This window comes from Periplaneta americana, chromosome 17 (assembly GCF_040183065.1).
Source record: "Periplaneta americana isolate PAMFEO1 chromosome 17, P.americana_PAMFEO1_priV1, whole genome shotgun sequence".
In the NCBI taxonomy this organism is placed as follows: domain Eukaryota; kingdom Metazoa; phylum Arthropoda; class Insecta; order Blattodea; family Blattidae; genus Periplaneta; species Periplaneta americana.
Genome location: NC_091133.1, coordinates 57414010 through 57430749, shown reverse-complemented (window position 1 = coordinate 57430749; position 16740 = coordinate 57414010). Strand labels below are relative to the sequence as shown.

Below are 16740 nucleotides of genomic sequence, written 5' to 3'. Positions count from 1 at the left end.
ACAATGCGAAACCCTTATTAAGTTTTATGGTTCTCCAAAAAAACTGCCACATTGTTGTCAGCTCATCTTCCTAGGATATGAAATATATATTTTTCTGGGATTCGTCCCCCTTATCCCTTATAAAATAGCCATGTCTTCATTGTGTGCAAGTGAGAGCGTAACTATCTTCTTCTCTTTCTAAAATCTGGTAATTCGATTACAATAGGGGCCAGTCTTCTGTTTCGACCGCTGTACTTTTGCAGTTACAGTTTCTGTGCTGAGTTTATGTATGAAGATTGTGTGTTTAGTCTGATAAAAAAATCAGAGTTCTGTGGTCTGTGAAAAGTGTAAACTCTATTATGTAATATGAGAATTTGAGCAGTAAACTCGGTGAAACGTTTGGATATAATTGAACGATCGTGGAGAAGTGCTTGATAGAAAAAAGTTTTTTCGTGTTTAGTGATGCAGGAAACATTGTTACTAAACGTAGAGCGGTATTTAATTCGGAGCATGTGAATGCACTCACATGTTTAAAATCATGGATGAAGCAGTATTAGCTAGGTGAGTCTACATACTTATTGTTATTTATGTTTGTCTCAAAAATTCCCGGAGAAATTGACACAATAAATTATAATCCTCATAATAAATATGTCAGTAAATAATTAAAATAGTTGTTTTGTAATATAACGATACAATATATACAGATATACAACATTTGAGACGTTCAGAGCAGAAGTGGTGTAAGTCAAAAATGGTTAGTGAGGGTTGAAGTAAACATTCTGTAAAATACAGCGCAAAGCAGCAATTAATATTCAATTTATTTAAACTATTGGTAGTCAGTGAATAGCAAGAAGAACATATTAATTGCTACTTTGCTCTGTACTGTACAGAATTTTTACTTTGAACCTCATTACCCAATTTTGACTTACACCACTTTTGCTCTGAGCGGCTCATTTAATACTTATGCTTATCACTAAAGATAAGTTAAATTTAACAATAATTGTGCTTTATAGTATATCATAACATTTTTCACATCGATCAAAACTCGATTAACCTGTCAATTAATCGATTAAATTCAAATAGTTAATCGATTAAATATTTTGATCGATCAACAGCACTAATTACCTTACATTTGCCTTACGGTTAGGGAAAACCTCGGAAAAAACCCAACCCGGTAATCGTTCTAAGTGGGTATCGAACCCATTCCCGAGCGAAACTTCAGATCACCAGGCAAACGCACTACTGGCTGAGCTATGGTGGTGGCTGATTATATTTTAAGCAGAACACAGATATCACAAACCAACCTGTATACCTAAGTTCAGATCTGTTTCCAGTATTCATTATTAATTATTGTGGCAGTTCCATTTTCGTTGCTGTCGCTACATGGTGGGTCGCCAGGGAGGCCATGCAGTCGGTATGAGTTGATACCTGGGAGTCCCTTGAAATTACGTGTAAACGAACAGCGTAACCAACGCAATATCGTGTCCGCTCAACTGGAAAGCTGCGCCTGGAATATGTGTCTCATTTGTATTGCCAGACTTCAGGCGTGGAGGTCATATCATGGTCACTGAACTCTTAAAACCATCATTTATAATTCTGCTGTATTCAGTGGGGTATTAAACACTACAACTCGCAGCGTGTATATTCATCAACTGACATGTCCTGAATAATCAGGTGGTAATCATATTTGTCACTGGACCGGAGGTTTATGGGTTCACAAAATGATAAAGAATTATGGATTTTTAAGGAAAATTCATTAACATGAATTCTTTCGGAAAGGACGCAATGAAAGAGACCTGTGACACAGATTTACCGCATGTTAAAGAAACCCTTTATCGAATGAGAGGATATCAGTCGCAATTTATAAGCTAGTTTCTCGCCAAAATTTTTTAGTCTACAGACAGGAGTCTGTTACTCAAGAAAATAGAAGTAATCCTATATCGTTTCTTAGCACTGTTACTGAAGTTCTCAAATTCGTAATCACTAAAACTTGTTCTTAAAGTGTCGAGGAAAAGCCCCGGAGAAACCTCAACCACGTAACTTGTCTCAACCAGGATTTGAATCAGGACCCGCTCGTTGCACGGTCAGACGTGCTAACCGTTACTTCACAGCGGTGGACCTGAGAATTATTCACTTAAAATACACAGAAATATTAATTCTGTCAGGAAATCTATGGCGAATCCTCGGCCTCATCTCGCCAAATATCATCTCGCTATCACCAATCCCATCGACGCTAAATAACCTCGTAGTTGATATAGCGTCGTTAAATAACCAAGTAAAAAAAGAAAAAAATATTAATTCAAAATACTGCATTAATCATAAAATAAACATACCTCAGTTTGCAAGCAGATTTTCAAACATTCCTCTTTCCATTTCAATGCACGTGGCCGCACGGATGTGAATGGCGCTTAGGGTTACATACCTCATCACGATTGTTCCTGATAAGCGCAGCTGATAATAACGAGACTTATCGTCTCCTTCTGCTCCGTACATCACGCCACAGTGGAACCCACTGTTTAGTTTACGTTCCAATGTTGACATTAAGATGCAAGCAACTTCAAAGCCTAATTTACAGTATGGCGTTTGCATTTTTATGAATAACTTTCAAACTATTGATTTTCGGACCCATGTTCATATTACATTTTATGCTCAAGATGGCCTGTAGAACTGATTCCTAAAGCGCGGGTAATGAGAAATGAATCGCCCTCTACATAAAGTAGATTACCATCGTGTGTTTTCGATTTCAAATACATACGCATTCATTATTATTATTTTTCTTTTGCAAGATATATTGTATTTCATGTTTATAATTCCTTGGTAAGTCGAATAATACCTATATAATAAATATGAGAAAACATCATCCTTAGTTTACGAGAAATCGTTGCTTGACCAAAATCACATTTTTGTCTCCAGAATCTTTCAAACGAGCATATACGTGAAAATCTCTAATTCGATTTTTTTGCATTATTATAATATTTACTCTCCATACTTCGTGCGATGAAATAGTAAAATAGTCAATTTTTCGTCTTCGAAATCTGACGGGCAATTTTCTGTAGTTAAAACTTGTTGAGATTCGTGGCGGTGTGTCCAGTCTCTAGCTTCAAACCGCCTCTTATACTCCTCGTATAATGCGACTGAGAACAGATCTTGGGAGTTGACATGTAGCTATAACGACAGACTACGTTTCAAAGCATATTGAAAGTATCAATACATTTAAACAACTGAAAAAGTGCGTGGAACATGTGTGGCATGCTTCGCTCTTTTGTTCTTGATTATAGATCAAGCCACGAGTGACCGTGTGAAAATTTCATCCTCTGTGAAATATGGGTTTTGAAATTCGATTTCAAATGGGTTGTACTTGTTGTGTCTATTCATAACCAGTGATATCACATCTGTGATACGAGGGCCTGTGAACCGAGAGAACGGGGTTATGCCGATTCGAAAACTGATTGAGAGCCATGGCAACGGCGCGAAACAGATGAAGCGGTGAGCGCGACATACACGAATAAAATTCAAGGATGATAATATAATATCGCAGAGAGCAGGTCACGCTTTTCCATTACCTAGATTAATATTTATTTTATATCAGAGACAGATATGTTTAACGTATGCTTGCTGAATTAATGAAACACATCAAATACATACAAACATGATCAAATGAAGCACGTATATTCTCGTGTTTAGAATGTTGATTATTATAACAGAAAACTGTGCTGCGACTTGCTAATGTGTTGGTTGACCCCATTTCATGAAAATTCAAATTACAAATTACAGGAGGGAAAAGTTACAAATTTAGAAATTCACAATGTTTGTGTTTAAGAGAGATACTCTTGTAAATTCCTAAGTGGAGTAGAAATAACAGGTTCCAGACCATGATATTACAAATTCAGTCGTCATTTGTTTAATATTATACAGGGACATCATTTTATTTTTACTTCAATTTTTATTGTACCTGAGGTTTTGAATGTACTTCACTCCCACCCCCTCTACTAGTAAACTTCCAACCGTTCTCCACACAGAACCAAGGCCGCGTATGGAGTCAAAATCTCCTTATGGTCTAGTAAACAGTACTGAGTTAGTGAGTACAGTACGTTCCAGAAATATGTTCGCATTTTCCAGTGACGAAAGAGCTTTCATATTGAATCGTATATTTCCCACAGGTAGTGTCGTCCGTTTGCCTATGTCGCATCCCGGTTTCCTCCACTCGCTTCTGTTCGCACCTCTATGAAGGCTAGTGGCTGGGCTGTTTTAGGTCTTTTTTGAAAACCGTAATTTCTGTTAGGTATTGGACATCTACGTAATATTATACAACTGTTTAAAATAACTTAAATAAAAGGGCCTCGTTAAGTAATTAACTGTCACACGATTTCCCCCCTTTCTACGATCATGCGACAATACCACTTGGACGGACAGTAGATAGCATGTCTGAGTATTTTTATCTTTTCGGATCGGGCAAAAGTGAAGATTGAATTTACAGTTCATAACGTACTCTTTTATAGAGAAGGTACAGAATTATTTCAACATGAGTTACTAGTAAGAAAGAAGAAACTGGTATTTAGAATTAGGTACAATAGTCTATATTGCGATAATATGCACAAAAGAACTGAAGCTTGTATCGAAATGAACGGCCACCATTTTAAAAAATGTGTTTACATATCTATATTATGATTATTTGTCAATTTAACTTCATTCCCTATATTGTACGCTAATGTGCTGTAGACAGTATAATATACACTGCATAATGAATACGTTCGAATAAATAGCTCAGTTCGTGAGTAAAAACCCTTATTGTTAACACAGTACTGTATTTTGATTAAACAAAAGCCTAATGAAAATTATCAAACTCAAAATCGCGATATTTCCTAGTTTACGTATATGAATGAACTACTTTTCTTCCCTCCTATACGTAGTAAAGTGATTTGTTTGTATTTTACGCCAGTATCATCGAACTCCAGTCGTGGAAAGGGGTAGCAAATATGTTTCCGGTTCCCAACCGTTAATCCAAAGGTATAGCCAGGTTAATATTAGAAACGTCAGTAAAAATAAAATGATTTCCCTGTACAAATTGTATGTTAAAAATTTTGTAACAAATTATTACTCTAATCTTCCTGTAGATAAACGACAGAAGTGGAGGTAATTATATTTTATATTGTAAAATTGGCTGAGGTGTTTTTAAGGAAAAAAAACGCATCCTTCTTCTGATGATGAAGAACTTGAATTTTTTTTTAAAATAAACGTCGTAGAATAACATTTCGGGAAATAGTTAATGTTCAATTTGAAAGTTTGTTTATTGGAATTTAATCAGAACTTCAGCATGAATCATGAGAAACTTAACTTGCTACTAAATGATTAGGGCTGAAGAAAAGTATTGGTGTCAGGGTAGTAAATAATTTCTATATACATTGTTTACAAACATTCATCCCGTTGCCGGGTGTCTCTGCTGTCTGTAAGGAGCAGAGCATTCTGAATAGTAGACCTGCTTAAGTGACATGAGGTTGTATCAGAATGCCGAAACAAAAATCCAACAAAAAACAGATAATAAGGCGACTGAATTCATAACATGGGGAATATGTGTTTGACTTAAATGATAAGAATGATATTTTTTGTAGATGTAATGTTTGTTTCGAGTTAATTAATTCGGAACAGAAGTAATGCTGTAAATGCAAATTCTATTATGAGTTCATTCATACGGAGCGGACTGTACAAACAGCCGCTACCGTAACCAGTCGAGCGTGCACACAAGCAGTTTGTAAACACAAAGCTATACGTACGATGCAGCGTAGCATATAACCAGTACCTTTTTCAGCTCTATAAATTTTTTAGGTACTATATTTATTACTCGTATGTGAATCAGTTATTAACTGAGGATTATTTCAAAGTATAAAGATTGTACATAGGCATATAAAAATATCAATTTACATTACATATTAATATACTGGTAGATTTAAAGACGGGGAGATGTATAAGCTACTTGGAAAAATCAGTAGCTATTCTTATTACTACGTACATCACATTTAGTTGTAGTTACTTACTTACTGGCTTTTAAGGAACCCGGAGGTTCATTGCCGCCCTCACATAAGCCCGCCATTGGTCCCTATCCTGAGATAGATTAGTCCGTTCTCTATCATCATATGCCACCTCCCTCAAATCCATTATAATATTATCTTCCCATCTACGTCTCGGCCTCCCTAAAGGTCTTTTTCCCTCCGGCCTCCCAACTAACACTCTATATGCATTTCTGGATTAGCCCATACGTGCTACATGCCCTTCCCATCTCAAACGTCTGGATTTAATGTTCCTATTTATGTCAGGTGAAGAATACAATGTGTGCAGTTCTGTGTTGTGTAACTTTCTCCATTCGCCTGTAACTTCATCCCTCTTAGCCCCAAATATTTTCCTAAGCACTTTATTCCCAAACACCCTTAACCTATGTTCCTCTCTCAAAGTGAGAGTCTAAGTTTCACAACCCTAAAGGACAGCCGGTAATATAACTGTTTTATAAATTCTAACTTTCAGATTTTTTGACAGCAGACTGGATGATAAAAGCTTCTCAACCGAATAATAACAGGCATTTCCCATATTTATTCTGCGTTTAATTTCCTCCCGAGTATCATTTATATTTGTTACTGTTGCTCCAAGATATTTGAACTTCTCCAGCTCTTCAAAAGATAAATTTCCAAGATTTATATTTCCATTTCGTACAATATTCTCGTCACGAGACATAATCATATACATGGGCGGGCAACTCGTACTCCCAATGCGCTAAAAACCTTGGCACAAAAAAGCACACACCGAGGCAGCCGCTGCAGTTACCAGCAGCCAATCACTGTAGACGCAAGCGAACCAACAACCACTCGTGTTGCAAGGCCCTCGTACACTGCAGCTAGCACAGAGTTCGTTCTACCTGACTGAGTTTGTTCACAGTTTGAGAGCGCGAGTTGCCCACCCATGTTCATATACTTTGTAGTATTGTAACAAATAGCCTAAATGATGATAAAAATAACCTTCATTTGACTGTCTATTTATTGGGAATCATTCAATAAGTGAATAGCTGTAAAAACAAGTAGTGGCTACAAGTACTTTCGCCTTCTCCGGCATCATCAGGTAGCATAAGAAATTAAATTCTAAATGAACGTAAAAATAGCAAGTGCACCAAATAGGCATCGTAATAGTAATATACGTTACAAGAGCGGTATGAAAACAAACATACCGCTCGTGTATCGCACATTATTTTGTGCGAAGATCGTTTATTACATATCTGAAAGACAAATTTCTAATTATTTGCAATGAAATCTCCATGTTGGTTTCTGTTCAATGACGGCAACTTCGGAAAACCAAAATTTCTTTCTTCAACATTGTTGCTATAAAATGTTTTCTGTGTTTACTATACTCCAGCAGGCCGTGATATAAGTCTGTCTTTTTTTTCCCCCCAGTCTATAAATGTGAACTTAAAACAAACGGTAAGGTTATGTAATGATTTATTTTTCATTTTAATATTTTAACAATATTATTTATATAACATATTGCAGTAATAACATCGGCATCTGGAATCTTGTTGATTTTCTCACGGCTTCCTTAATGTTACTTGTATCAGGAATGCAATAAGTTTCGTGGAGTAGTAGACTTTACTTAATTTTTGCAAATATTTAAAAACAATAATTAACATTGCAATTTAGGTGAAATTGCAGTGGTAAGTTTGCAATTTATAATTATTACTATGTTAAACGTCTCTAAAAATAATATGTTAAAAGCCTAAAGCAGTAAAATGAATGTCGCGCTTAAGCGGTAAGAAGAGGGAAATTGTTATGTTTGTTACGTTGGGAATACTGAATGTGGTATTTCACACTTACCGCGTATTGGTTCTGTGCGGAAAACAAGCACTCATTCCCGACACTACACTTACACGAATACTTACACATACACTCACCCTAGTACACGACATAATTCTTCACAGATACACATGTATAGCGTGACCCGCCGAAGTGGTGTACAACTAGAAAATGAGTCACAGTTCTGCCATCTATCCGCAGCATGCGGAACCCGAATCACGCAAGTGAAGTGGGTGGGCAATGGATACACACACACACATAATTTTATTAATTTTTGTCGCCTTGTGCTATTTATATGAATAAATTCAACTGAAATCATTAAAGCATGCAATATGTTTCAAAACTTTCGTGTCCTCTTCTTCAAAATCCATGATTATCTAATACTTAAATATTGTATAAAATCATTAACTCATACCACGAAATTGGATTATCGTAGGGAATAATGGTAGCCATATTTGTGAGGTGCACATTGCATAAGAATCAAGGACATGGACTTCCAAGTGTTATTTCTCACATGGCCCTTATTTGTCTTCCTTCCTGTCGTGTTAGATGTCTTGAACACTGACTCCATGAGGAGACCTCCGTGGTTAACAATTCCCGTCGTCACACGTAACTGAGGCCTCTGGGAACGTCATTAGTCAAGTGTAACATCGCTGTGCACTGGAGATGTCAGCCAGTTTTCTGCTTGCTTGCCTTGCGTAACTTCCTCATATTTTAATCGCCTTACTCGCTAATAGAGGAGGACGCAATTGAATCGTTATCCGAAGGACTAGGCCTATTCTACTCTCTTCCCTTCCCGTGCTCCTCCTCTTTCTCTCTTTCACCAGACTGTTTAGGCTGCAGGTTGTTCCAATTCCAGTCATTCCATTTTCCTTTTAAGGCTTTTCTTGATGGCTTCGTTTCTTCGATTTATATTGCATTACATATGCTCATATTTTTCATTCCTTGTGTATTCTATATATAATTAATCCATTTATTTATATTATTATGTATTTTGTGTTGGAATTAATCCATTTATAATTATTGTCTGATAGAGTGGATTGGAATAAACTGATGGGGGTCCTAAAGAAAATAGGTGTGGATAGGAAAAAGGGAAGGCTGTTGAGTAATCTTTATATGAAACAACGAGTCAAAGTCAGGATAGGATAAGAAGTGCCAGAAGAAAGTGAAATAGGGAGAGGAGTACGTCAAGGAAGCCCTTTATCACTTGCCCTATTCAACATCTACCTAGAGGATTTAGTGAAGAACTGTTTTCAGATCATGGGAGGAGTGACAGTAGGAGGAAGAAGAATAAAGTGCATAAGATTTGCTGAGGATATGGATAGCAGAAGAGGAGATGATACTAAGGAGTATGCTACTGGAGTTAAATGACAGCTGTGAGCAGTATGGGATGAAGATAAATGCAAATAAGACAAAAACCATGGTCATAGGAAGAAAAATAAAAAAGGTAAACTTGCGAATTCTAAATGAAGCAGTATAACAAGTGAACAGCTTGCAATACTTGGGGTGTACTATAATCAGTAATATGAGCTGCTGCCAGGAAGTTAGAAGTAGGATAACAATGGCCAAAGAAGCTTTGAAAAGAAAAAGGAGTATCTTCTGCGGACCCTTTGAAAAAAACTAAGAAAGAGACTAGTGAAGTGCTTTGTATGGAGTGTGGTATTATATGGAGTAGAAAGATGAACATTACGACGAAGTGAAGAGAGCGAATAGAAGCATTTGAAATGTGGATATGGAGAAGAATGAAATGTGTGAAGTGGACAGAATAAGAAATGAAGCTGTGTTGGAAAGAGTGGATGAAGAAAGAATGATGCTGAAACTGATCAGAAAGAGGAAAAGGAATTGGCTGGGTCACTGGTTGAGAAGAAACTGCCTACTGAAGGATGCGCTGGAAGGAATGGTGAACGAAATAAGAGTTCGAAGCAGAAGAAGATATCAGATGATAGACGACATTCAGAGATATGAGACAAAGAAGAAGGCAGAAAACAGGAAAGATTGAAGAAAGTTGAGTTTGAAGTGAATGATCTGCCCTTGGGCAGAATGAATGAATGAATGAATGAATGAATGAATGAATGAATGAATGAATGAATGAATGAATAGTCGAAAGATAGGAGAATGCTGGATTTGTAGTGGAAGACCTGCTCTTGGGCAGGAAACTATGAATAATTTAAGAATTATTTATTATTTATTTATTTAGTTATTAATTAATTAATTTATTTATTTATTTATTTATTCTGGTGTAGTTAAGGCCACCAGGCCTTCTCTTCCACAACGCCAGGAATACAAATATAATAATAGAAATAAACAGAAAAAAATACACCATATACAAAATAAAGCTACACAAGAAATAAAGAGGGAGAGAGAAAAAAACACTATAAACAAAGTAAAGCCACACAAAAATATGCACAGGTTGCAGTCGCACAAACTTTAAATGAGTGATTAAGTATCATAATTAATTATATCCTAACTAATTAACTAACATAAACAAGAAACTTGGAATTTTAATCTAGATTAAAAAAGAAAAAGAAAAAAAAACGCAAATCAATACTTCTAGCAATACCTAAAAACATTAACTAAGACAAAGTTTTCCAATTTAATTTTGAATTGTGATAAAGTCCGGCAGTCCCTGACGTCATTAGGTAACGAATTCCAGAGACGAGGTATTTCTACAGTATAGGAAGATGAGTATAAAGACGTTCTATGATGAGGGATAGAAAGAAGTGCATGATGTCGGTTTCGAAGAGTTATAAGAAATTGAAAGCGCGATAACAGATAATTCGGAGTAGAAGTATGCATAATTCTAAACAGAAGAGACAGTGAATGTATTGTTCTTCGTTCCTTCAGACGCACCCATGAAAGTAACTGGAGGGAAGGTGTTATATGGTCAAATTTACGAGTATTGCAGATGAATCGTATGCACACATTATGAACACGTTGTAGTCTCTCAGCTAAGAGTGAACTTACATTAGTTAGCAAGGAATCGCAATAATCAAAATGGGGCATTACAAGCGTCTGAATAATAGCAATCGTTCAATAGTGAACGTTCTTTTGTAAATCTTAAGTATCTCATTTATACTGATAGATTTTATTTCTATCGCTTGTTTTAGTTATATATGTTCCACTTTCATAAAAGAATGACAGTGATGCCGCAGTTCATGAAATTTTATTTATAGTTATATTCTAACTTATCAATTTTAAGGGCTAAGTGTCTGAAATAGAGAATAAAGTTGAGTTCTGCTTACAAGATGCGTACCCTCCGGTCAGGGGCCCGAGTCCTCACGAATTATGCACCGCGGTACCCGGCCTGGGCACGACGAGCAGACCCTGGGAATACACGCGCAGGTCAGAGGTCACGCCTCACCCTCTAAATGATTCAACCCTTGTATGTAGAGTGCGCCGCCCTACTTCTTTCTGCTACGGGTCTTGATTGTTGTCCTGAATAATGCAGCGGCCGACCGGTGACGTCACACTATTTTCTTGAAAGTCATGCCGATTTGCTTCGGTAAACATTGCGACAGTATATGGCGTTCTGATTGGTTTATAACCGACTAATGTCTTAAAGATTATCGCAAGTGAAGTAGAGTGGTGAGGCTATCTCTTCATTCATTATGCATTACCGTTCCTGTCAGACTTCACATAAGGAAAAAATACCTCCAAGGCATACGCTGTCACATTCTATGTCATCGGATACTAGAATCATTCCTCTGAATTGGAAGTTAAATTGGTATTTTCATCCAAGTCTGAGACCATTTCTTGCCGAAGTTTCTTATTTTGAGTGTATTATGTCTTATATTTTAACGGTGAAAATATTAGTCAGATTCAAGCATTATTTTGAGTAATCCGTATGATGTTAATCCGTATATGTAATGAAATTGTCGAAAACCGTAGGTATCTGGCTACATATTGTGGTAAATAATGATACTAATTAATTAAAAACGATTGAAGTTACGTCAAAATTATTGTGTCTTAATCAAAATACATTCTAGTATCTTCGTTACAATGAGTGACATGATGAACTAAGAATTGGAAAAAGTTCCGAAGGGCTTATTTTGCAATGTCTCGCAGAGAGTGCACCACAGCATCTCGAATGGAACTGATGAAGCCATCTTTCTTTCAGTGACAAATTTAGTACAAGAAAAAAGTAATCTCAGGATACCAAATCTGGAGAATAAGAACATTATGAATGAATTATTATTATTATTGTTATTATTATTATTATTATTATTATTATTATTATATCTACTAAAATAACTTGTACAAGGAGTTCTTGAATAATTAAATACATCCATTCCATACGAGCACATTGGAACTGAAGTACCCAGAATTACCCCCCGACGTCATTTTTTGGAGCACAATCTGAGACCAGCGTTGCGAAGAAAGCGCCCACACGTTTTGCAGAATCCTCCCATCATTTTGCAGGATAACGAAAGGGTGCATACGGCACACCCTGTAGCTGATTTATACCGTCGCTGGGGGTGGGAAGTGCTTTTCCATCCACCACATTCACCAGACTTAAGCTCCTGTGATTATGACTTAATCCCAAAGATGAAGGAACCAATTCGTGACGTTCGATTCCGGACTGTTCCCGATATTTTGCAGGCAGTAGGGCTGTGCATCAGAATCATCAACAGAACAGGAGCTACGACTTCCACATCGCTGGCAACGAGTTGTAGTTAATGCTGGTTACTACACTGGAGAACTGTAGAAGTTTCACAGATGTATCACTTGTATGTTCTTAATAAATAAATAGTTGCCATTATTAAAGTTACAACCTGTGTATTCTATCATAGCCTATGTAAATCAGTGTTTAAACGTTGTGAATTGTGTATCGAGAAACAGGACTTCCATTTTGAACAAAATCTGTAGAGGAATGTGTAGTCAAATGTAAATTGAATGTAATAAAATGTAAGGCAGTGTTTGGGGAAAGCGACTTTTGACCCACCTTGTATAATCGCGAACCTTTTATTTTTTTTAATGAGACCGAAGTGTTCAACCTTTTAGGCCGCTGCTTGCTCACGTCACATTTCAACCCTTGTATTAATGATCCCCATTTACGTTCTTCTTCTTCTTCTTCTTCTTCTTCTTCTTCTTATTATTATTATTATTATTATTATTATTATTATTATTATTATTATTATTATTATTATCATTATGTATGATTAACTACTATATATTCTTCTTTATAAAGTAAATGCACACCCAAGAAATGAGATAAACACTTCTAGTCATTGTTTACGCTTGTCATCATGTTACTGCAGATAATGTAATCCGCAATACAATTGCCCCATCTAAGAAATAAGCGAAGTCAATTCCGTTGATCGTCATATTATTGATGGTAATGTACTCCGCAATAACATAAATTAACTTCGCTTGGTAATTGTACTGTTATTGAAGGTAATTATTCCGATTTGCGAATGTCCTCAAACAATAAAATATAAAAGAAGTCGACCCGCTAGTATTGTCCGCGCTTGTCATTATTGAAGGTAATGTATTTCTCTTTGAAAGGTTCTTACCTATAAAACAAAAGAAATTGACTGCTAGTTATTGTCCTCGCTTACCATCCTTTTATTGGGATAATATATTCCGCCTTCGAAGTTCCCGAACCTAGGAAACGAGAGAAATGAGCTCCTATAAATCATTGTCCTTGTTTGCCATCCTATTATTGGAATATTCAATTTCAGCATACAGGCTAGTATTAACTGGAAAAAGGCGTTACTTCTAAAACAAACTTAGAAAAATTCTTTATAGTTTATTGCCATTAAACTATGGTAAAATCAATTTCATAAACAAGTGAAATTATTTGATATTTGTTATCAAAATTTTAAAAGCAAAAGTATAGTTAGAAGTTATTTGAATCTTTCATTAAAAGTGCACTAAAGCGTTCTATAGTCAGCTTATTTTTAAATCTTTAGTGCATAGTTACAAGTATATTTATTTATGTATTCATTCATTCATTGTTCTGTCCAAGGGCAGGTCTCTTTCACTGCAAACACAGCTTTCTCCAATCTTTCCTATTTTCTACCTTCCTCTTCGTTTCCTCATATGATCCATATATCTTAATGTCGTCTATGATCTGATATCTTCTTCTACCTCGAACTCTTCTCCCGTTCACCATGCCTTATAGTGCAGTGGTCGTCAGCACTCGCTGAAATGTGCAAATAGTAAGCGGTGCCGTCCCGTGTGCACCGTCGTGCAGCAGGAAGAGGTAGAGAGCATACCCGCTAGCAGCTACGAGTGCACCATGGTGCACCGCGTTTTCTTCGGGTAAGAGACGCTAGCCCCAGGGTGCTCTGTTCTGACGACCCCTGTTCTAGTGCATCCTTCAGTAGGTAGTTTCTTATCTGTGCCAGCTTTATTTTTCTCTAAAAATGTAGCAATCGCACAATCGTCTGAAAAGATTATGTCTGGAATAGGTAAATCTTGTAGTACTGGGCAATGAGTATTTATATTGATAATATTATTTAAAAATATCCTGGACCTTTTCTTTATCTTGCTAAATATATTTAAAATAATTTCTAGTCATCCCTCATTTCTACTCATTTCTTTCCACCTCATAACAAAAACTCCATCCATAATAATACAGTAGCTCATTTCTTAGTTTCCAATACACTCATTGTAATTCTAAGCTCCTCAAGTTCAAAATCACTATCCAATACATCATTTATCTCCAATTTAGATCCGAACTTCTTAACTCGATAGACTAGTTTTCACTAAATTTCTTCTTTAATCTATTAAAGTGGTCCACCCATATTTCTTCCACAGTTTCATTACTATTGTCCTTCCATTTCCATACCCTATTTATTTCCTTCCACGTTGCTACCATATGATTTATTATTATTATTATTATTATTATTATTATTATTACTAATAATTATTTTAAAGTATTCTACTGTCCCCTTCAAAATACACAGTTACATCACTTCACTCTGTATAGAAATAGAACATGTAATTACATAAAATCCGGGCTCTACTAATAACATAAATAAGTTTTATTCTAGCTGTGATGAATTAAAAACGTTTTTTTTCAATGCTATGCTTATACAAGGTGTTTCCGAGATGGTGTTACAAACTTTCAGGGATGATGGCGAAGGGCACATGTATCAATTTGAGATAAGGAACCCAGGTCCGGAAATGACTGAGTCGAAAGTTATAAGCAAAAATAGTTTTGTGGAAATGGAATTGTAATTTGACACCACGTGTCCTCCTTCCCTTAACCTTTGGAACAGTCGTGGAAAGATGGTATGGGCCCGATGTCTCCTACGTGGGTACTTGCTCCGAAACAATCTGTGAGCTTGTCTACTGTTCCCATTGGCTCAACCGTATTCGAAAATCAGGTCTGCATATTGCGCTCTCGTGTACTCCTCCATTTCACTAGGACTGATCGACTGGACACTGCAACTTGTGCACATACACTGCTGTCTACAGACGTGCATAGCAGGACCGACCATGTCCGTTACACATTATGCTATCTGCATTGCTTTAGTGTAGTTTCCTGTTGCCATCCCTCAGAGAGCGCACTAAATGGAATACTGTAAGTAGATAACGTAAACAACGTCAGATGAATACAGTATGTGTAAGATGTACAGATAAATATCCATAAATAAGGTGTACAGAGGAATAAAATTATTTCATTTCCGCAGAACTATTTTTTCTTGTAACTTTCGACTCGGTCATTTCCGACCAGGGTTCCTTATCTGAAATTGATACATGTGCCCTTCGTCATCATCCCTAAAAGTTTGTAACACCACCTCGGAAACACTCTGTATAGCGTCTGATTGGAATGGTGATAATGCCAGCGAAACGAATCCAGGGTCTAGCCCCGAAAGTTATCCAGCATTTACTCTTTTTGGGTTGAGGGAGAACTCCGGAAAAAACCTCAACCAGGTAACTTGTCTCAACCAAGATTTGAACCCGGACCCGCTCGTTTCACGGTCAGGTATGCTAACCGTTATTCCACAGCGGTGGACATGAAAAATGTTTTCTGTGTAAGAAAATAAAAAATATAAGTTAATTTGTTTAAGTAATCCAGCACATGAATTTCGTTGTTGTCATTATTAACTGTAAAACTGGTCATTCTGGTCTATCGAACCCACAAAATTGTTTATTTAGAATTCAGAAGTCATTCTTCTGTGAAATGTTTGCTTAGTTGAATCCGAGAGAGGTTAGGTGTTATTACCACACACTATTTCATAAGCGAAAACGAAGACTGGTCAAGATAAGGCTAATGGAATGTTTTGTTGACCAGGTTACTCACGCTGCCTGCACTTTCGATAAATATAACCTTGTGTGTCGTGTTTTTCAATACTGTCAGGAAGCAGCTTTCACGAATGTCCCTCAGTCGTTCGAAAACCGTGTGGAAGTGCAGAGGTGAGTTATTGACGTCAACCGAGCGCGTGTTGTCAGCAGTATTAATTTTGTAACACAATAGTACGTTTATAACAATACGTATTTTTTTAAGAGTCCACAGGTTGTTTGCGGATATTTTTAGAATCAACAGGTTGAACGAATTAAAAATGTGAAAATATTTTTATTTCTGATAATGTCCATTAGTTGCCCTCGCTTAAGGGGTTAGGTACATCTTACAGCAGTAAAATTTTTGGAAATATTCAACTTTTTTTTCTCTATTACTGTATCTTGTACAATAATGAGAATTGGTATGTATGAAACACTGTTCTACTGCTATAAGAAAAAAATATATTTTTTACGATTAAAAAAATTATATATCGTCGTTGTTCCTGCAATAACTCCTATGTGACATATTTATCGATTTTCAGATATTTTCTCTATTAAATAACTTAAATAGTGATACAGCAAATAATAAAATCTCCTGTATGTAATTACATTTCTTTGTTTCGAAAATGTAAGAATTCACAGTCTCCTATGTACGGCAGCCATAGGATGAATATTTTTTTCTTCCTACTGAAAAATGTTA

General features: G+C 36.3%; 1 protein-coding gene across 2 annotated transcripts in view; it reads left to right on the top strand.

Moving 5' to 3' along the window:
* The first annotated feature begins 16102 nt into the window (after positions 1-16102).
* LOC138693231 (uncharacterized) overlaps positions 16103-16740 on the top strand; it is a 43511-nt gene continuing 42873 nt past the window's right edge. For both annotated transcript variants that reach the window (XM_069817029.1, XM_069817028.1), the window contains exon 1: positions 16103-16175. In XM_069817029.1, coding sequence (XP_069673130.1) covers positions 16136-16175 — 40 coding nt within the window. In that variant the 5' untranslated portion in view covers positions 16103-16135. The remainder of the gene's footprint in view (positions 16176-16740) is intronic.